This window comes from Podarcis muralis, chromosome 3 (genome assembly GCF_964188315.1).
Source record: "Podarcis muralis chromosome 3, rPodMur119.hap1.1, whole genome shotgun sequence".
Taxonomy (NCBI): Eukaryota; Metazoa; Chordata; class Lepidosauria; order Squamata; family Lacertidae; genus Podarcis; species Podarcis muralis.
Window position 1 is genome coordinate 42006689 of NC_135657.1, and position 20948 is coordinate 42027636.

Below are 20948 nucleotides of genomic sequence, written 5' to 3' on the forward strand. Positions count from 1 at the left end.
GCGAACCAACTCCCAATTATTAACAGTTGAAATAGCTTACAGAAAATGAAAGTAGGCAAATATAACTTTGTTCATCCTCATGCCTATGGCTGTTTTTGCTCTCCTAGAAGTCTAAATTCAATGGCAAAAATCATATTTGCTAAATATAACTGGGTTTTTCTTGTGGGTGCATTCTGCAACATGTCATTGGCTCAATAATATTGCATTAGTGGTGGATTTATACTGACCTACCCACACATTGTTCAGCTTTACTAGTTGTTCTGTGGGGCTTCCCCAGTGTTACTGGATTATTGCCATCTGGAGGGGCACTCTTGCACTATAGTGCAATGAAAGTAGACCCAAAAAACCTGGAACATTTGTGTATGCAAGGTTACAAGATTTCAGCAGGAAGATACAGGACATGCACCAATTGGAAATGAAGCAGTATGTGTTGCCCTAAAATGTTTGCAGGAACAAACAAAATTGAGAGCAGTGTTTTGTTTAGCCATCCCAGTACCATCATGAACACAAAGCATAGTGAATGCACAATTTTAAAAAAGCCTTCCAGAGGACCTCCCCAAAATATCAGCATTATACCATTTTTCTCACAAATATGTCACACATAGGTAAGCAAAGAAGAATGGAGAAAGTTATGATTTTTTTATATTCCAAGGAACTTGGAGGGGAGAATACTTTATTCCATTACATTCCACAGTCAGAGATCATTTACAAAGCTATGTTGCAACTATACAACCAGATAATTTGCCTAGAATTTATCACTGTTGAAATCCCAATGTATTTTAAATAACATTTGTAGAGGCATGTTGCTTTGTACATTTAAAAGTGAATGCCTTCTGGGCTCATTTTAATGATGTATGTTCAATGAACAGATGTTATTGTTGCTGCTAAAGTGCTATGCTAAATAGTTCGGAGCAAGCTTTGTTTCTTTTTTCACCCTGAGTGTGGCTCCCACACACCAGCATTTGGAACATCATCAGGGTCGGTTGTATAAACAGATTTAAAGGCAAAAGCTGGATTCAGGATTTTAAGCAAGCTCTCTTGTATACAGAGCATATTTTTCAGCAACTCCCAAATGTATATCAGTTTATGAATAATAACAGATGGATATTGGGTATTACTGCAACCATTTTGGGGCTGCAATTAAGCTTCTTTGTAAAGCTTAGCTGTGTAACATCCACTAGATTCAATGCTTCTTTAATTTGTTGCTCTAAACTATGCTAGCTGCTTTTTCATAGGTTAGAACTGAGAGTGGATTAGGTAAAATCATTATTAATAGTCTGTAAAATAACACATCCATTTGGGATGTTTGGCTATTTTCTGATTCTGTGTTGCTAAACCAGAGGGGACATTTTGTTTTTACTATTAAATCTCATTGTAGCTTTTTATCACCTTTATATGTAACTGTAAATGCAGAGCTCATGTATGTGCTTATACTGTACAATGTAACTGAAATCATGCTACTTATTAGGATACTGATGATTCAAATTCTTTGGTGGGGTAGCAAGAAATTTATCTTTGGGTAAGCTCACTCTCTCTCCATACCCTCTTGCACACATAATCTTCAATCAGATCACTCACTCTTGCTGCTGTCTCTGGCGGACAATCTGCCACAAGCCAGTAGACACATGCATCCAATCAGCAATCACTGTCTGTTTCCAGGCCCCACCCCATCCCCATGAGGTTGGAAAACACATTTTTAACAAGGAATTCCTTTTCATCCATTGAAATAGTGTCCAGGACTGACTACATAAGATGTTGGGACACAACACTCCTCCATTTAGCATTATTTCCCCTGATTGGTAATGAGTAGTGAATCTTAAAGAAAGTAGTGAATTTCTTAAAGAAATGGGAGTGCCTGATCACCTCATCTGTCTCCTGAGAAATCTCTATGTGGGACAAGAAGCTACAGTTAGAACTGGATATGGAACAACTGATTGGTTCAAAATTGGGAAAGGAGTACGACAAGGCTGTATATTGTCCCCCTGCTTATTTAACTTATATGCAGAATTCATCATGCGAAAGGCTGGGCTGGATGAATCCCAAGCCGGAATTAAGATCGCCGGAAGAAATATCAACAACCTCAGATATGCAGATGACACAACCTTGATGGCAGAAAGTGAGGAGGAATTAAAGAACCTTTTAATGAGGGTGAAAGAGGAGAGCGCAAAATATGGTCTGAAGCTCAACATCAAAAAAACGAAGATCATGGCCACTGGTCCCATCACCTCCTGGCAAATAGAAGGGGAAGAAATGGAGGCAGTGAGAGATTTTATTTTCTTGGGCTCCATGATCACTGCAGATGGTGACAGCAGTCACGAAATTAAAAGACGCCTGCTCCTTGGGAGAAAGGCGATGGCAAATCTAGACAACATCTTAAAAAGTAGAGACATCACCTTACCAACAAAGGTCCGTATAGTTAAAGCCATGGTTTTCCCAGTAGTGATGTATGGAAGTGAGAGCTGGACCATAAAGAAGGCTGATCGCCGAAGAATTGATGCTTTTGAATTATGGTGCTGGAGGAGACTCTTGAGAGTCTCATGGACTGCAAGAAGATCAAACACATCCATTCTTAAGGAAATCAGACCTGAGTGCTCACTGGAAGGACAGATCGTGAAGTTGAGGCTCCAATACTTTGGCCACCTCATGAGAAGAGAAGACTCCCTGGAAAAGACCCTGATGTTGGGAAAGATGGAGGGCACAAGGAGAAGGGGACGACAGAGGATGAGATGGTTGGATAGTGTTCTCGAAGCTACAAACTTGAGCCTGACCAAACTGCGGGAGGCGGTGGAAGACAGGAGTGCCTGGCGTGCTCTGGTCCATGGGGTCACGAAGAGTCGGACACAACTAAACGACTAAACAACAACAAGTGAATCTGGAGTCCTATAGAGTCTGCATGTTAGGATTAAGTCCAGGTGGTTGTGAGCAAACACCCCCAGACAATCCAGTTGCATTGTTTTGTATTTTGTCTCTTTGCAATTTTGTGACACACAAGGATGAATGAGATCAGGAGAGCAGCAGGAGAACAGTCAAAGGCCATAACAAATTATAATAGTAAATGTAATATAATTATGTACACAGAGCACATACAGGTGAAAAGATTGCAAGCCTTGCCTGTTAAAAGTATGATTTAGCACCTTGTTGCAAACAATAGAAAGTCCAATATCCTAAAGACTCAGGAATCAAATAAACATAACTCCAAATTGTCACAAGATTTTATGGGGGGAACTACTAATGGTTTGATCACTGGAACTACAAATACTAGGGCATTTTTGCTTCCAGAGCTGGCAAAGTCTGAGTGGTTAGTGAGGGCTTCCCATTCTTTCCAACTTCCCTAGAATTATTTCTTGTCAAGCACACTTGGTGCTAAACCTGACCACTATGTGGTAATATTAACATTAACACTGGGAACAAATATTTCCATCCATATTTGAAAATGTACAGTTGCTCAACTCTGTAATAACATTATGAAGTGACTTGTCAAGTACTTCAAACATACTTGGTAGCAGTGTTATATTTTCACAGAGTTATGGTTAACCTATTTGTTTGATATAAACCTCAATGATGTGAAATCACAATGGTTATTTCACAATAATACTTGCTCATTTACCTACCATTCCCTTTTGTGGCTGCATATTTTTTTATTTAAAAAACCATAAAGCAACCTTAATCCCTCCCCGCAAGTTCTAATACAATTATTTGGTCAATTATTTTTCTACTAAAACATCACTCACTTACTAAAGGACTTGGTAATAACTAAGTATATTGTTGTGAGTGGTTTGTCATCAAATAATATTCTGCCACACCCCTCCATCAAACTATACCACCCTTTTTGTTGTGGAAAAAAGTGCCAATGTCACTTTCCTGGTTAAGGAGGTTCTAGTACTGTTAGTACAACAGCTAGATTCCTTCCTGTATTCAAACATGGATGTATGTGTATGTATCATACCATACTGGAAAAATACTTCAGTAATGGCCATTATTTGCTAAATGTCTAAGATTCCAAATGTCTACCCTGGTTTCTTTCAAATCTACAGTTGTACCTTGGAAGTCGAACAGAATCCATTCCAGAAGTCCGTTCGACTTCCAAAACTTTCGAAAACCAAAGCACTGCTTCTGATTGGTTGCTGGAAGCTCCTGCAGCCAGTAAGCTGTGGAAGCCCTGTCAGATGTTCCACTTCCAAAAGAACGTTCAAAAACCAGAACACTCACTTCTGGGTTTCGATTGTTCGGGAGCCAAAATGTTCGAGAACTAGGCTGTTTGAAAACCATGGTACGACGGCATTTCCTTCCCCTTAAAAACCCTACAGAGGTTATCCTTTTCTGCTATCCTTATTGCAACTCTACTGTGGCATGTGCTAGCCAGAAGAGATCCATGATACTATAATGTAATGTACAATAAACCTGAGATAACACTTTAGAAAAGCAAGCATGGCCATCTCTGCAACTTGCTCTGAAAGCTGGAGCCAATACAAGGAAGTATCAGTCAATCCTTGTCTGTTCAAATGTAAGAGTTACTGTCCTCTTGTTTGTTTTTCTTAAGTTCCTTGGCATCCCCCCCCCCCCCCCCAGAATTCTATTTCTGCATCCTGCTGTTTGAAGTCATCCCAATCCTTTTTGGCAGCACATTGTTTTTTGCAGTCTCAGCAGTCCTTGTGGTGAACCTTTGTCTGCCATCCCCAGTTGCCTCTGGTACCCACAGAGCTCCTGCCAGGTTGCAACATCACAGCTTCAGTGTGACTACATACAGAAAGCTACTTTGTTACTTCCAGTGAAGAAAATCTCCACTTTAACTGCTGCCCGAGCTACTTTGCAAGATAAGACCTTTCCAGACAAAGGTCCTTTCTTGTGAAGGTAATATCGTTTTCTCTTAGCTTTTTACTCATTATAGTCACATCCATCCTCATGTAATGGAACAGAGCAGGAAAAGCCTTGCTGGTAAAGAATATTCAGCAATTATTTATTGCAGAAGATCCCCCTTGCCTGGCAGTCTTGACAGACCATCAGCCTTTGCCCCCTGCTAATGGCCCATCCAGCTTGCTCTGCCAGCTGGCTTGGTTCCTTAGCATAACTAAATCCAGGAGGTTTCTGTGTTTGGCAAAGTTTAATCAAACCTGGATTAATTCTAAATCATAACACGTTTAGGGGGATCTAGCCCCCCTCAAAAAACTCATTACAATATTCTATTTTTTATGCATTCTTAACCATTATCAGTTTCTGAGTATCTAATTGAGCTTGCTTCTATGTGTTTAGAAATGACCTTTTCTCTCTCTTCCCACCCTCTTAAAGTTTTACATATTAATTTAATAAATTAATGTTTTTAGAAACCATCATTCAGGGAGACACTGCTTGAATACATTGAAACCAGAGGCAAAATCTATTGTAAAGTTATTTAAATATTTACAGGCTTCTGTCTTCTGATACATCTCCTCTTTGTGCACAGATATCACCACTGCCAGGCAAGACTGCTTTTACCCTATGCTCTGACAATACCAACCCCTTACTTTCCCTTGAAAACCAACCCAGTATTTCACAACACAATAGTTTCCACTAACTGCCAAGCAACGAAGAAGAGAGTAGCCATGGGAACATAACAGCCTAAGGCCGTCTTGGCCAAGCTGGTGCCCCCCAGATGTTTTGGACTGCAATTCCCATCAGCCCCAACTATTTTGACTGGAGCTGATGGGAATTGAGTCCATAATGTCTGGAAGGAACTGGGTTGGCCCTTAGCACTGCCCTCACACCACTGACCATTTCCCCATATTATGCATTTCAGTCTCTTGTTTCCCTGTGCAAGACAAATGGCCCTTTAATTGTTCCTCATATACATCATGAACACATCACCAACAGTGGCTTTCTGAGAGCCTTCCCTTTATTACACACCTTAGTTACTTTGAGAAGCATGGCAAACTTTCCCATTTCAGTAGTGCAAGTTGTATCAAGCTGCTTCCACAGTGGGCATTTACTGTGGAATACCTACACTTTGTTCACTTTTTACAAGGCATCTACACAGTGCCATGAACAAAACATACCTTTCTTACTTTTTTCTCTGTTCAGCTTCCTTCCTCCAACTTAAAAAGAGTTAAGAAAAATCCAACTTTTTAAACTCAATGCAATACCTGCAAACTTTCTACTGTTGTGGGTGGTCTTTCATGCTATTATTCTGACTTCCATAGATTGCTCTAGCTAGTCATTTCCTTTATGGACTACCTCTCAGCTTTATCACTTTATCCCTTCCCTTTCCAAATAGCAGTACCGTTACATCTATTTCTCCCCTTGCCCCCCAATTTCAGCAGGCAGGGATTACGATCAGAAATTCAGTAACAAATACTTAACAAAATATACACACACACAAATCCTAATGAAAGTCACATATCCCAAAATAATCCAGTGCTGGAGAAAAGGTGCAAGAAGTCTGAAAGCAGAGCTGCTATTTCACTTCCAGCTTAAAGTAGAACAGAAATAATTACTGCTAAATTGTCCACATCTGGAAGCCCCCTCGGTTGCTATGATACAAATAGGTTGGAGATAGCTCCCACACTTCGGCTCTTTAGTGTTGTTCTTCCTCTATTAGATGGAAGTGAAATTAAAATGGTCAGCTCACATGGAACTTAGTGTAGCATTGTTCCTTATAACAATCCCACACTGTCTCTCCCTTTGTCCCAGGTCCTAAATTACATTGATTTTGAACTGTTTAATTTGCTTAGGTTTTTATTTAGTGTGTAATTCAAGTTGCACTATGCATAGGTTGCTTGCAACATAAAGGTAAAGGGACCCCTGACTATTAGGTCCAGTTGTGACCGACTCTGGGGTTGTGGCACACATCTTGCTTTATTGGCCGAGGGAGCTGGCATACAGCTTCCGGGTCATGTGGCCAGTATGACTAAGCCGCTTCTAGCGAACCAGAGCAGCGCACAGAAACACCGTTAACCTTCCCGCCAGAGCGGTACCTATTTATCTACTTGCACTTTGACGTACTTTCGAACTGCTAGGTTGGCAGGAGCAGGGACCGAGCAACAGGAGCTCACCCCGTCGTGGGGATTCAAACCGCTGACCTTCTGATTGGCAAGCCTAGGCTCTGTGGTTTAACCCACAGCGCCACCCGCGTCCCGCTTGCAACATAGTTTTACGTAAAAGTGACTGTCAGTGCAGCCCTGTCCTCTGTCTTCACAGAGGAAGATATGGGGCAGGTCCCAGAGCCTTAACTAGCTTATGCAGGCAGTGAGTCTGAAGAACAGAAGCAGATAGTGATGATAAGAGATGAAGGTCTAGGCCTAACAGACAAAATAAACACTGAGAAATCACTGGGACCAGATATGAACTGAAATGTGAAATTGCTGATCTTCTTTAAAAATCTGTAACTTGTCCTTCAGGTCAGCCTCTATATCTGAGGACTGGAAAGTGGCCAATGCAGCACAATTTTTTAAAAAGGAATCCAGGTGGGATTCTGGAAATTGCCGGCTGGCTAGCTTAGCATCTGTCCCAGGAAAACTGGTGGAAAGTACTGTTAAAATAAAATAACCAAGCATATAGGAGAACAAGTTTTGCTGAAGCAGAGCCAGCATGTCTTCTGCAAGGGCAAGTCTTGCCTCACTAACTTGCAGGCAGCAAAGGGACAGTAACAGCACAATCATAAACATCTACTCATAAATGTTGTATTTAATTCAATGTGGCTTGTTCCCTGGGAAGTGAGGTTAGGACTGCAGCTTAAAGTTTCCTTCTGCAAATTTCCTTACAGTAGCTTATCATAGGATTCAGGCCACTGTAAATACTTTATAGCATCAATAATTGTTTTGGTATTCAAGTTTAGAACAATCCTTTGGTTCTCCAGATGAAAATTTATTTTCTGTCATATTTGCTTGTGGCAGTGTAAATTATCACTTCCTGATAAGGCACCAATGTGGTTTGAGGTTTCCTGCAGTGCACATGTCTATTGAAACTGAAAGGTTATCTCTGCCTAGTCTCAGTTCATAGAAAGAAAAGAGAAGTGAATGAATGAATTATATCTTCTTACCCATAGAGTTCACAACTATGGCATGAACTGTGTTTGCAAAAAAATAGACTTAAAGAGTAGTACAGTCAAGGGCCCCATTGATTTTAATTAGGAATCCATCAGTGCATGCATTTAAGTGTCCCATTTAAATCAGTGGGATGCCGAAGCACTTATTATGCTGTTTAATTTTAGATATCATGTGCATCCACAGCAGTGACCAGAGGAGGAATGAAGCTGGGAAGAGCACAGAAAGAAGAAACGCCATGGCACACCTGCATCAGATGCCTTCATCTGCCCCATCTGTAATAAACATTTCACTCCCATATCAGTCTCTACAGTCACAGCAGGTGCTGTAACTCTCTAATGGTTTGACTTCACCTCCAAAGGCAACTCTTCCATTGTCCCCTGATACAGACAGATGCCAACCAATCTCACTGATTTTTGAGCCTGCATGTGATATTCAGCTGCAGGTCTGCCCCTTTGCTGTGTGTCATGCAGCAGTGTGATGGAACCTCAGGAACTCATATTATCAGCAAATCTTGACTACACCTACAGAGAGGGGTGATAGAAAATTATAAACCACGATGTATTTAGAACTAAGAATATAAAATATGTTTGTTGTAAGAGTTGTTTTGTTCAGTATCCATCAGGTGGCACTGTAACATTACACTGAACAGCAAGCAAGCAAGGTATTTTTAAAACTCAATAATGTTTTGTGCTAGTTTTCTACTGAAAATAATTAAAAATAATGTTATCATTTGCCATCATCTGTTTGTACTTGCAAATTGTGTTTCTTTTTATTCTCTATTGGCTTATTGTTTTGATTGTAGTTTGTATAAGAAAACTTGTTTTTAAGGCAATAGGTTCAGGGCTGGCCCGGGAGTGGGCCCTAGCCAGCGGAATGGCTGGGGCAGGTTCCACTAGGGGGGATGTGCTAGGACACCCAATCTTGGTGATCACGAATAGGAGGAGGAGTTACGCTAGGACCAGACCATGTCATTACCGAGGAGGCAAGTTTAGTCGTTGTTTGAGGACTCTCCCTGCCTCCAGGCCTGGTCCTGACCAGAAGGATACTGGAATCAACAAGGGTGACCCACATGACCTTAAGGTGCTTCTGTGTAATGCCAGGTCAATGATTCACAAGACCACCGCCATCCATGACTTGATCGTGGATGGTGGAATTGACCTGGCATATGTAACAGAGAATTGGTTGGATGAAGCAGATGGGCCTGTCATTGCCGCTGTTTGTCCACCAGGTTTCTCTTATGCACAGCAAGCCACGACATGTGGGTGGAGAGGGAGGGTTGCAGTGATTTATAGGAAGTCATTAGTTTGCACCAGGCGTCCTATTGGGAAGACCAGTTTTCTGAGTGCATGTTCTGGAAGCTGGGCAATAGGGGCAGTACAGGATTCCTTTTGGTGTACCGACCTCCCTGCTGCTCCAAGGATTCCCTGCCCGAGCTGCTTCAGGTCATGGCAGATGTTCTTCTGGAGACACCTAGTTTGGTTGTCCTAGGGGATGTTAACATCCATGCTGACACAACCTTACAAGGGGCCACTCAGAACTTCGTGGAAAGCATGGCCTCCATGGGGCTCATTCTGAAGACCGAACACGGGTTAGAGATCAACGTCAAGCCTACCAAGTGGCAACAGAGATTGTGAAGAGGACCTTCTTTGCCGCCTCTATTGCATCTGCAGAAAATAACAGCAGGAGACTCTTTCAGGTGGTTCACAATTTAACTGAACCACTGTTGCCATCAGCACCTGGTGAGGACCCCAAGATATCCTGCAATGAATGTTTACCTCTGTAAGGGAGCCTTCCCAGACCCACTGAAAGAGGTGGTTATTAAATCGCTTCTTAAAAAAAAAATCTTTGGACCCGGCCAATATGGCCAACTATCACCCAGTCTCAAATCTTCCATTCTTGGGCAAGGTGATTGAGCGGGTGGTCACTGAACAACTCCAGGCATGTCTAGAGGATGTGGACCACTTGGATCCCTTCCAGTCAAGATTCTAGCCTCATCTTGGAACTGAAACTGCCTTGGTTACACTGGTTGTTGATCTCTGGCAGGCTAGGGGCAAAGGTGAAAGCTGTTTCCTAATTCTGCTGGATCTCTCAGCGGCCTTTGATACCATTGACCATGACATCCTTCTGGACCACCTAGAGGAGTTGGGAGCTGCGGGTACTGTTATACAGTGGTTCTGCTCTTTCCTCCTGGGCCGTGTGCAGAAAGTGGTGTTGGGGGTTGAGTGTTCAGACCCCTGGGCTCTCACTTGTGGGGCACCTAAGGGCTCCGTTCTCTCCTCCATGCTTTTTAACATCTGTATGAAGCTACTGGAAGAGATAATCAGGGAGTTTGGGCTGGGTGTTCATCAGTATGTGGATGATACCCAGCTCTACCTCTCCTTTAAATTGGAACCAGTGATGGCAGTGAATGTCCTGTGTGAGTGTCTGGAGGCAGCTGGAAGATGGATGGTGGCTAACAAATTGAGGCTGAATCCTGACAAGACAGGGGTACGGGGGTGGGCAGGGGTGGGGGACTCCCTGGTCCTGAATGGGGTAACTATGCCCCTGAAGGACCAGATGTGAAGCCTGGGGTCATTTTGGACTCACATCTGTCAGTGGAGGCACAGGTTAATTCTGTGTCCAGGGCAGCTGTCTACCTGCTCCATCTGGTATGCAGGCTGAGACCCTACCTGCCCTCAGACTGTCTCGCCAGAGTGGTACATGCTCTGGTTATATCCCACTTGGATTACTGCAATGCACTCTATGTGGGGTTACCTTTAAAGGTGACTTGGAAACTACAATTAGTCCAAAATGTGGCAGCTAGACTGGTGATTGGGAGTGGCCGCTGAGACAATATACCAGTCTTAAAGGATCTTCACTGGCTCCCAGTACGTTTCCAAGCACAATTCAAAGTGTTGGTACTGACCTCTAAGGCCCTAAATGGCTTCAGCACAGTATACCTGAAGGAGTGTCTCCACCCACATCTTTCAGCTCGGACACTGAGGTCCACTTCTGAGGGTCATCTGGCAGTTCCCTCACTACGAGAAGTAAAGTTACAAGGAACCAGGCAGAGGGCCTTCTCAGCAGTGGCGCCCTCCCTGTGGAACGCCCTCCCACCAGATGTCAAGGAGATAAAGAATTACACAACTTTTAAAAAACATCTGAAGGCAGCCCTGTTTAAGGAAGTTTTTAATGTCTGACATATTATTATTATTTTTTATATTTTGCTAGAAGCCGCCCAGAATGGCTGGGGAAACCCAGCCAGATGGGTGGGGTATAAATATTTTTAGTATTAGTATTAGTACCCAGTTTGGATGGTCCAGCGGAGGTGGGGAATGAGTCTGTTAGTGATTTGACTATTAAGAGTGTCTCTTATATGTATGCCTGGCAGTGACCTTTGTATGTGGGTTGTAATGTCGTTGAATGCTATTTGTGGTTTATGTATAGGTGGCTGACAGAAGTTACAGTTGCGGTAGTGAATGCCACCTCAACTGAAACCAATCCCACAAGATTGGATAAGATGTTGTGTCAGACATTTGACTTGGCTCCAGAGCCTCTGAGAGAAGAGTAGAAAGGGTACAGGTTTACTGGACCCAGACATTTATTTTTCATTTTTTCACTAGGAAGGAAAAAAATTAAGAAACCAAACTGTGAGCCGTTGCTGCCACCCCAGTTTATGTGAATTAAACTAGTCTGGCTGCTCCAAGTCCCTTTTCTCTGTTTTCAGTCAATGAGTGAAAACAATGCAGTGAGAATTAGCTAACTCTCTTCCCCAGCACTCTGGTCTCAGTCGAAGTTGAAGTGCCTGCAGCTACTATTCATATTTAAAAACTGCATGTAACCCCGGTAACAGGATTTTCACATCACATCTAGTTGTAGGGCCAGCAGGCAATGCAGAATGCATATACGCACATTCATCATGGGAGCACTGTCCAGTCCTTTAATACAATGCCTTTTCATTGTCCCATAAAGCCCTGAAAATAAGAATAAACCATTTTACAGGGAGGATAAAAAGTAAAGCCCAGACTTCTTCTTATTTGATACCAGAGCCAGCCCAAGGTATTTTGGCACCTGAGATGAACCACAAAATGCCTGCTCCCCACCAGGGAAGAAGGGGTGGGTGAAGATCTACATCAGGAACAAGGAAGGGATAAAAATCTACATAAGGATGGGAGGAGACCAGCAGCATCTCCCATTTGTCAAGAGGCCACTGTAGAGGCTGCACTGGGGAGGGCTACTGAGGAGGAGGCAGATCTGATGTCCAATGACTGGGCTGCAGCTGTTGCAGCTGGTGTTTCATTCCTTGGAGGCCAGATCTGCTGACCCTGTGGATCCTGCCCTCCAAGGCGGTCGCCTCACCTTGCCTCATGGGTGGACGACCCTGTTTGAGACAGGTCATAGAATCATAAAGTTGGAAGGGACCCCAAGGATCACCTAGTCCAACCCTCTGCAATGCAGGAATATGCAGCTGTCCCTTACGGGGAATCAAACCTGCAACCTTGGTGTTAGCACCACCCTCTAACCAACTGAGGTATCCACTCAGCTGAGTGTTTAAGTTAATTACTTAGGTAGGTTACAGGCAACACTGTACTCCACTCCGGCAGGTGAATCACCCATTCAATAAAACATCCACAGTCCTTAAGAAACTCATATGTTCTTTTGTTGGGTCATTGACATGCATTCAAGGGGATCAAAACAGCCAAATCCACAACAGGATGTTGAATCAGAACAACTGAACAAACAACAGGCAGTTTAGCTGCAGCCTAGTTATGGGCCCTCCCTTCTTTGTGATTGCCTAATTCTCCCACTTTAAGTGGAATTATCAGCCGAGAAGGAAAGCATCCAATTCCCACACCAGCTACTAGATGTGATGGAATAATCTGTAACTTGTTTACAGGAATGCTAGATTGCATGTGCAGCAATTTAGTTATAATCTATGCTAGGGTGATGCATTCAAAGAAATCTTCCTACTCTGTAATTGCTTTTCAGATCCCGGTCTCAAAGAGCTGCTCCAGGGGATGCTTAAGCTGCTTAGTTCTACCTTTCCCTACTCATAGAATGAGTCCTCTGCAGCCCATCGATTGCTAGGCAATTTATAGATAAAGTTAAATGTCTTTAGGTGGGACTTTATGTCTGGCAGCAACAGCTGAATGGGTCAAGCTCCATGTCAGACTTCCATTCACTTTAAAGGATTGTACAGTTAGGATGGGAAGCCTGTGGATCTCCAAACATGGTTGGACTCCAAATCCCATGAACCCTGACCATTAACCATGCTGTCTGGGGCTGATGGCAGTTGAAGTCCAACAATGTATTAAGAACCACACATTCTTTCTTCCCATTCTAAGGAAGTACAAGTAATCTGTTGGTAAGCAGGAGCTTTGCCTGACTTGACAAAGCTGGTTGAAAGCAGAGAACACTGCCATAGAAACCAAAACCCAAAGAAAAAAATGTAAACAGCATTATCTTCCCAGCAGGGAGAATAACAGCAACCCAAGTATACTCCATCAGACTTGGAGGTGAAAAGCCTGCTGTTAAAGGAAAACATAATAGGCTGTCTAATTGAGGCAAGCACTTGGAATGGGTGGATCTCAAGCAGTAAACATGGGGTTGTGACCGAATGTTCTGTAAATTGTTGGGAGACAATTTAGCCTCAAAAGGAGGTGACATTCACAGCAGAGATTAATTGCTGAGCCCCAACAGTTGGGATGTAATTAGTAAGCAGGGAGGTGCTTCCTCAGGTATCTTGGCTGGATAACTGCTTTTCAATTCATGTGACTTCTGTTTTTGGCATGATTTAGAGGTGGCATTGGAGAAAAGCAGAGCAAGGGGAGCAGCCAGAAATCTTCACCTGTTGCTAGTCCATCGGTCAGACGTCTTATTATGTGTGGCCTCTGATTAATTTCTGGGCCTTCCTCCTGCAAAAGATTATACAGAGTTTGCATATAAAAGGGTAAGCCAACTGCTAAGGGACCAACTGGCCTGCAGTAGGGGAAAGAGTGGGAAGCTTGTGTGACATGACATGAGACAGAACTTTCATCTTAGCCATGTGCCCTTCATTTCACAACCAGGACCATCTTACCAGCTTTGTTTGCCAAATAATTGGAACCTAGGAATCTGTTTTATTCCATGTAAGAGCATCCAGCTCAGTATTAAGACTGAGTATCAGTGACTCCCCAGGATTTCATGCAAGGGTACCTTCCACCCCACCTGAAGATGCTAAGGAGAGAGCCAAGGACCTTCTGCACAAAAAGCAGATGTGCTACCCTGGATCTGTGGCTCACAGGATGGATGGATGGAAGGAAGGAAGGAAGGAAGGAAGGAAGGAAGGAAGGAAGGAAGGAAGGAAGGAATCTTCTTCTTCTTCTTTGGCGATCACTCGTAGCCGAGTAAGATTGTCTTCCATAAACACGGTTTTAACAGTGAGTCCGTAAGTGACTGTGGAGGCCAATTCTGGATCCACATGTCCTTCCACAGTGGGGACATTGGTTTCCAAGCGGGAGTTGATCACGGTGTGGATTTGCCAAGCATGCCTTCCTCTTAGCACGTTTCTCCCTTGCGTCCTGAGTTTGAGTGTCTTCAAAGCCCATGACACCTTTGGTAAAGGCTGTTCTCCAGCTGGAGCGCTCGCAGGCCAGTGTTTCCCAGTTGTCTGTGCTTATACTACATTTTTTAAGATTTGCCTTGAGACAGTCTTTAAACCTCTTTTGTTGACCACCAGCATTACGCTTTCCATTTTTAAGTTCGGAATAGAGTAGTTGCTTTGGAAGATGATCATCAGGCATCCACACAACATGACCAGTCCAACAAAGTTGATGTTGAAGAATCACTGCTTCAACACTGGTGATCTTTGCTTCTTCCAGTATACTGATATTAGTTCGCCTGTCTGCCCAAGTGATGTGGAAAAAAATACGGAGACACTGTTGATGGAATCTTTCAAGGAGTTGGAGATGGTGCTTAAGGAATACCAGAGACCCAAATGCAAACCCATCTTTTTGCAAAGACTTACAATGCAATCCTATGTATGCTTACTTGCTTACATGCCACCCCAATTGGTGTGAGATTCCAGAGATTCCAGGCACTTACCCTGGGTTCATGTTTCCTTTTGAAAATGAGGCACAGTGGAGACTGTGGTGTCTTTATGATATATTGTTTATTTACCCATGTATACAACCTAAGCCTGCCATTAAAGGGTTCATAGCATTAACATTCCAAGAGGTTCTTGCTTCCCCCATGGCCACAGTCTTAGGTGCCAGCAGGAATCATCCATGGCCGTCTGCTCAGCTTGCTGTGTTTAACAGACTGCAACTATTTCCCCTCCAGCCCACTTCATCGTCAACTGCAATCCTAAAACAACTGCTCTTCTTCCAACTCTAAAACTACTTCAAAGGCTCTTGTCTTTCTAACTAATTCTGAGTTGAGGGAGGGGCGCCTCCCATTTGCCCTCTCGAACTACTCCTTTTGTCCCCCCATCATATTTAACAGGCTATTACCAGGCCGGCTCCTGACTTGTACGTTAACATGCTAAATCCATTGTCTGGCACCCAGGAATTAGAAGGGGGGGTCCAGGCACCCCACAAATGCATACAGTATATTCAGTGGGGCCTACTCCCAGATAAGGATGCACAGAATTGCAGCCTTAGACTGATGTATTAACAAGGCTCATACAGAAGATTAACAACAATAGTGCAATTTATTTTGAAAGGACCTAATAGTTAGGCTCTTAAGCTTTCTGTAGGAGATTAAAATAAGTGGCTTAAAAAAAACAAAAACCCTGTGAATTTATGCTGGCGCTTGGGGCTGAATGCACTGAAATGACACACTCTCAACAGAAATAGACAATGTGGTTTGATTCCATACTATTTCATGGGGATCTTGTTTTTTTTGGGGGGGGGGAGAATCACAAAGTGTATTTAGTTGCAAAAAAAATAACCCACCCTCCTCCGTATCATAGCACTGCTACACTCCCTGTATCTCTGGGGGAAGAGGAGAGGAAATGAGGGAGGGGAGAGACCATCCTGCTGTGGCTGCTGCCCAAGTCTGAGGAATTAGTCATATGTCCTCCTCCTGATGCTGCTGACGTGGTGCCAGGGACAGAATTCACTTCCCTGAGGAAATGATAGGCGAAGCTGGATTGATTGGATGTGTGAATAAACATCCCTCTCCATTTTCTGTAGGGCAGGCAGGCAGGAAGCATGTTAAGAAGCAGAAAAGGTGCCTAATTAATGAGAGCAGATGCAAAGGTAGAGGCTGCCGGGTGAATCACATGCAGCCCCGCACATCTCATGCCTGCTCTCCCAGCTGAAAGGCTGCCCTGCTCTTCCAGCTCTGCCCCCTTTCCCTCCTCCTCCAGCCTAGTACTTCGAAGCTGCTTCTTGTCTGCGCAGAGAGATCCTCCTCAGCGAGAGAACTGGCAGCCTCGGGTGTTGCCACATAAACAGGAGAAGCCGCTTCCGAAAAGGCATGGCTGGGGGAGACAGAGGCAGCCAGGCTGCAGCATCCTTATGCCTGGCCTGGACACTCTCACTGGCCCTGGCCTCTTTCCCTCAGCTCGTGAGCGGACGAGTGGACTGGACCCAGGAAAAGGTATGTCAGGGGTCTCCCTCTCTCTGGTGGCTTTTTGTAATTTTGCTTCTGTGGGGAGGGTTACGTGTAGCATGTGGAGGGAGGGAATGACAGGGATGAAGGGATTTGGTGTGGGCAAAGGTCACAGGCCTCTCAGTCGCCACGGCTTTGCAGGATTTAAAATAGTTTATCAGGCATCAGATTTCTCCATCCTTGCTGGCAAATCACTGGTGCCAAGGTGCGCCTTTAAGATGATAATATGGGTGTGTGGGAGGAATGAACTCTCTGTGGTGTTCCAGCAGTTATTATGTCTTTTATATTTCCACTTATTATGTAATTGTGTATGTTTCTATATGTGGATTTCTCAGAAGGGCCTTAAGGCAGATGATCTAGTAGGGCGATTGTGTATGTTAAAAATAGGCGATCTGGCAGGGTGGTGTACAAGTAAATGCCACCCACTCAGCCCAATCATCTTGACACAATGCAGAGCACCCCAAAAAACCAGGAAGGAAAGACAAGCAAATGCACTCTAGATACAGGCTGAGAGTGAATCACAGTGAATCAGAAGAGGGCATGGTCTGAAGGCATATGATATGCCAGTCTTTCTAAAGCAGTTCTGGGTCTGATTGGTGCCTGGATGGCAGGCGTGTGTGTGTGTGTGTGTGTGTGTGTGTGTGTGTGTGTGGAGTTCCACGATGGAAGAAAAGCAGGGTACAAATGCACTAAGTAAAAGGACAATCACAACTACAATGCACCCCACAATACAACCTACAATGCACGTACAACAGTCAAATTCTGCATACACTCAGAAGTCCCAATGAGTTCAACTGGACTTAATCCTAAACCAGAATGGTACACTGTATTTTGAGGTAACCTTAGAGCACACATTTGGTATATGCTGGTATCCCAGGAATCTCAAATTAAGCTTCTCCAAATCTGCTCAGAAACTAAGATGGTGGCTAACTTTGTAAGTAGATTGGAGCTATATACTTAGGTTATATGGTTATAACCATATATGGATTTGATTACCATTTTATATATATCAAGGTGCTTGTTGATGGAGACAGACAGACACTTAATGGACAATCCTATATATTGAGTTTAATTAAGCTTTCTCCTACTGAGCTTTCTCCAAAGTAAGTGGATATATCAGGGGCCTCCAACTTTCTTGGCCCCAGAGGAAGATTTTCAAATCTAAAGAAATGGTTCTGGGCACCACAAAATACCCATTTCACTGAATAAAAAACTGGGCATGTTCAGAACCCCTCTCTGCAAATCAGCACCTACTTACCCCAAAACAAACAGACCGAAGAAAGCAGGACGCCCCCTCCAAAAGACAGGCAGCCCTCCCCTACAAACAAAACAAAACAAACCCTACAATAAAAAGATGAGAGGGCAGTGGGGTGTCAGGTGTGCCCTGCTACTCCAAGGCACATCAGATTTCAACCTTATTTAACAATGCACACTTCTTTTCCCCTCTGATAACCATTCTGAACCAAACCGGACAAGACTCTCATAAGATAGTGTGCTGCTGTTAAGTGTGGTTGTGGTTGTAGAAGGTTTGGCTCAGCCACTGATGCAAGTGCAAAGCTGAACAATCAACATGCACTGCATTGTGTTTTGGGGAAGGTCTGTGTATGGCCAAATAGCATAAGTTCAGGAAGCATGTTTTGAAACTTCATGCAAACTTGCCTATAAATGCTAACTTCAGACACTTATGTGCTATCCTACTGTATTAATAATGCATTGCATTACATTCAATAATGCTACATGTTTACTGCCTGGTTAGCACTCTTTAGCTGGCATAAAGTAAATGCAAATTAGTCCCTTAGACCCTGGGATACCAGGTCTCCTGGGTTCAATTCAATTCCTTTTGAAGGCAATGGGGAAATGTGGGTTATTTTTAACCACAGTAGACTATACGCTTAATACTAGTGTGTCACAGAAAGCCCTGATGCGTCTTTAAGCCTTATGTTTTTAAGGACAAGCAGTTATTTACTCCTTCCCTTGCTGCTTTTGTCCCAGGTTTGATGTAAACTAGGGCAGTGATGGGGAACCTGTGGTTCTCCAGATACTGTTAGACCCCAACCTACATCAGCTCCACCTTGCATAACCAAGGAAAATTGTAGTCTGGAGGGCCATAGGCTCCCCATCCCAGATTTCAGGTTATGGCAAGCAAGGTAGCATCTGTAAATTCCTTATTACAAGATCATATGCCAAGCCTAAATATGGATTTCCCCCCGTTCACAAGAGAGTTCCTAATGCTGTACTTTTATAATATCTTCGTTCTGAAGTCTGTGATAATTGTGGCCAACATTAAGCGCTGTCTAGTTTTCTGCTGCTTCTGATCTAACGGGTCATCCATTTTAAAAGAACATATGATTTCCTGACATCAAAGTGTCTTATAAAATAATGGCTCTGTCTGTGTGCATATGATGTTAAAGCACATACAATGGGGCCACAGATGCAGTCCAGGATTTATGCCAAAGTAGGCAGAAATATAACTGGGCAGAATTTATCCACTTAAGGGCAAGTAAACATGGCATTTCAGTTGCTGCCGTTGTTTTAACTTACTGCTGCTCACCCATATGTCAACTCAAAATCCAGTGCTCCTTTTCCCTTTCTGCAGCTGTGTACATAGTATATCTTTGAAACACATTTGAAACCCGTCGTACCAGTTGCTGTAGCTCCTATATTTCTGTTGCATAATACACTTCCATTTGCACAGCTGTTGCACTGGATGCACAACCAGTATTTTCACACAACAGCCCTTGCACTGGTGGTCGGAGAACCCAGGCTATATATCACAGCCTGGTTCTTTGGGGGCTTCCAGATTACCAGTATATTGAGCACTCATCCTAATTTGTGAGGAGGCTAGACAATGTTGAACACTTTCCAGTGTGTCTTCCCATCGCTTTCCTTATCACACAAAGCCTGATATTTGGGGGTACTGCATTTATTGCAGAGAACATCCCAAGCAATTATAACTGTATGTGATTGATTCCCACTCCAAAATGGTAGTCGTCTGGAAGTGCGTTATGTTTTCTATTAATGCTCCTTTTTGTTTGTTTTTTAAATAAACCCGTAAAGAAAGTCATGCATATCACAATGTGAATCATTTATTACCTTAATTTTTTTTGGGGGGGGGGGGGGGAGAAGATGTACATATACACTCCCCCTGCCTTTCTACTCAAAAGGAGACCCAGCTCAGCTTACAACATGAAATAATAGGGAGGAGAGACATCTTACAACTTTTCAAAACTATCATTCCTTTAATCAGTGATCAGACCCAGCAGTTCCATTTCTCCATTTATCTCTTGTGCTTCCAAAGAAAACATATTCTTCTGCATTAGCATGATTATAGCATTACTGTATTTTGTCTTATAATGGCAGTCACTGGCTACAGTAAATGTTTGTTTGGTCCTGCCAGGAAGATTACCGGCGTATGTGGTCTTTTATTGATTTTCATGCTAAGTGTGCTCATTTCTCCCCGCTAGCATCATTCTAATCTCACTGTCGTTCAAAGAGCCCTGTTGGCTAAGATGCATAATGCTTTCCACTATTCATACTTCAAGAAAGCTATAATTTAAGAATCACAGTAAACTGAGCATGCTAAAAATTAAGAAAAGAAGAAGATTAAAATTCGCAAAGACCCTCTTTATTTAGCTTCAAGACTTCTCTCCCAAGCATATTTTGCATATTTTCATACCTCTCAAATTATATTATACTGTTTTGAGTTTGGGTGCCAGAGTTTGTGGGTGCAAGGTACCCATAATTTCTGGATTTAGTAAGTGTTAGAATTTAATCAATGCTTGGAGTCTTAAAATGGGCTACCAGATGCTAGATTTATCATGTTAAAATGCAGGTCAGACAGGAAGATGGACTATTAAAAGAGGACAAAGGGGAAGATGCAGAGCTATTAAGAAAGCTATCAGCAAAGCAAAGACTCTGTGCCAGCCAACAAATGGGTGCAGTCCCTCCCTGAGCTCTGAGATCCTTAGTCAGAAGACAATGACAGAGTTTTTGTTAGGAGGGAGTTTTATGATTTCAGTTGGCTGCGCTGGTGTGATTGAGGGGGAAAGGTCTCAGTCTGTTAAACATAGCAAGCTGGAGAGGAGGGGTCAGAGCACAATATGGGCTGTCAGTTTTAACTGGAGGTTGCAGCAAGGGGAGCAGCAGGACCCTCTTGAAGTGTAATGCTTTGAACCTCTCCATCTTAGGCTCAGGTTGTAGATATGTGTAAATAAACCATATATCATAAAGACACCACAGTCTCTGCTATGCCTCATTTCCCAAGTACTGTAAACACACACTCTGGAGAAGCGCCTGCATCCCTGAAACCTCGCACCTCTTGAGGAAGTGTATATTTACTTCCTCATGAGGCATACC

At 43.2% G+C, this 20948-nt stretch overlaps 1 protein-coding gene across 2 annotated transcripts in view; it reads left to right on the top strand.

The window, feature by feature from the left end:
- QPCT (glutaminyl-peptide cyclotransferase) overlaps nucleotides 1-20948 on the top strand; it is a 32583-nt gene that overhangs the window by 2292 nt on the left and 9343 nt on the right. Inside the window, exon 1 of one of the 2 annotated variants that reach the window (XM_028724198.2) lies at nucleotides 16088-16580. The exons of the other annotated variant lie outside the window; for it this stretch is intronic. Within the exon in view, the coding sequence (XP_028580031.2) occupies nucleotides 16458-16580 (123 nt within the window). The 5' untranslated portion in view covers nucleotides 16088-16457. Of the gene's footprint in view, nucleotides 1-16087; nucleotides 16581-20948 lie in introns of those variants that run through there. 2 annotated transcript variants of the gene reach the window in all.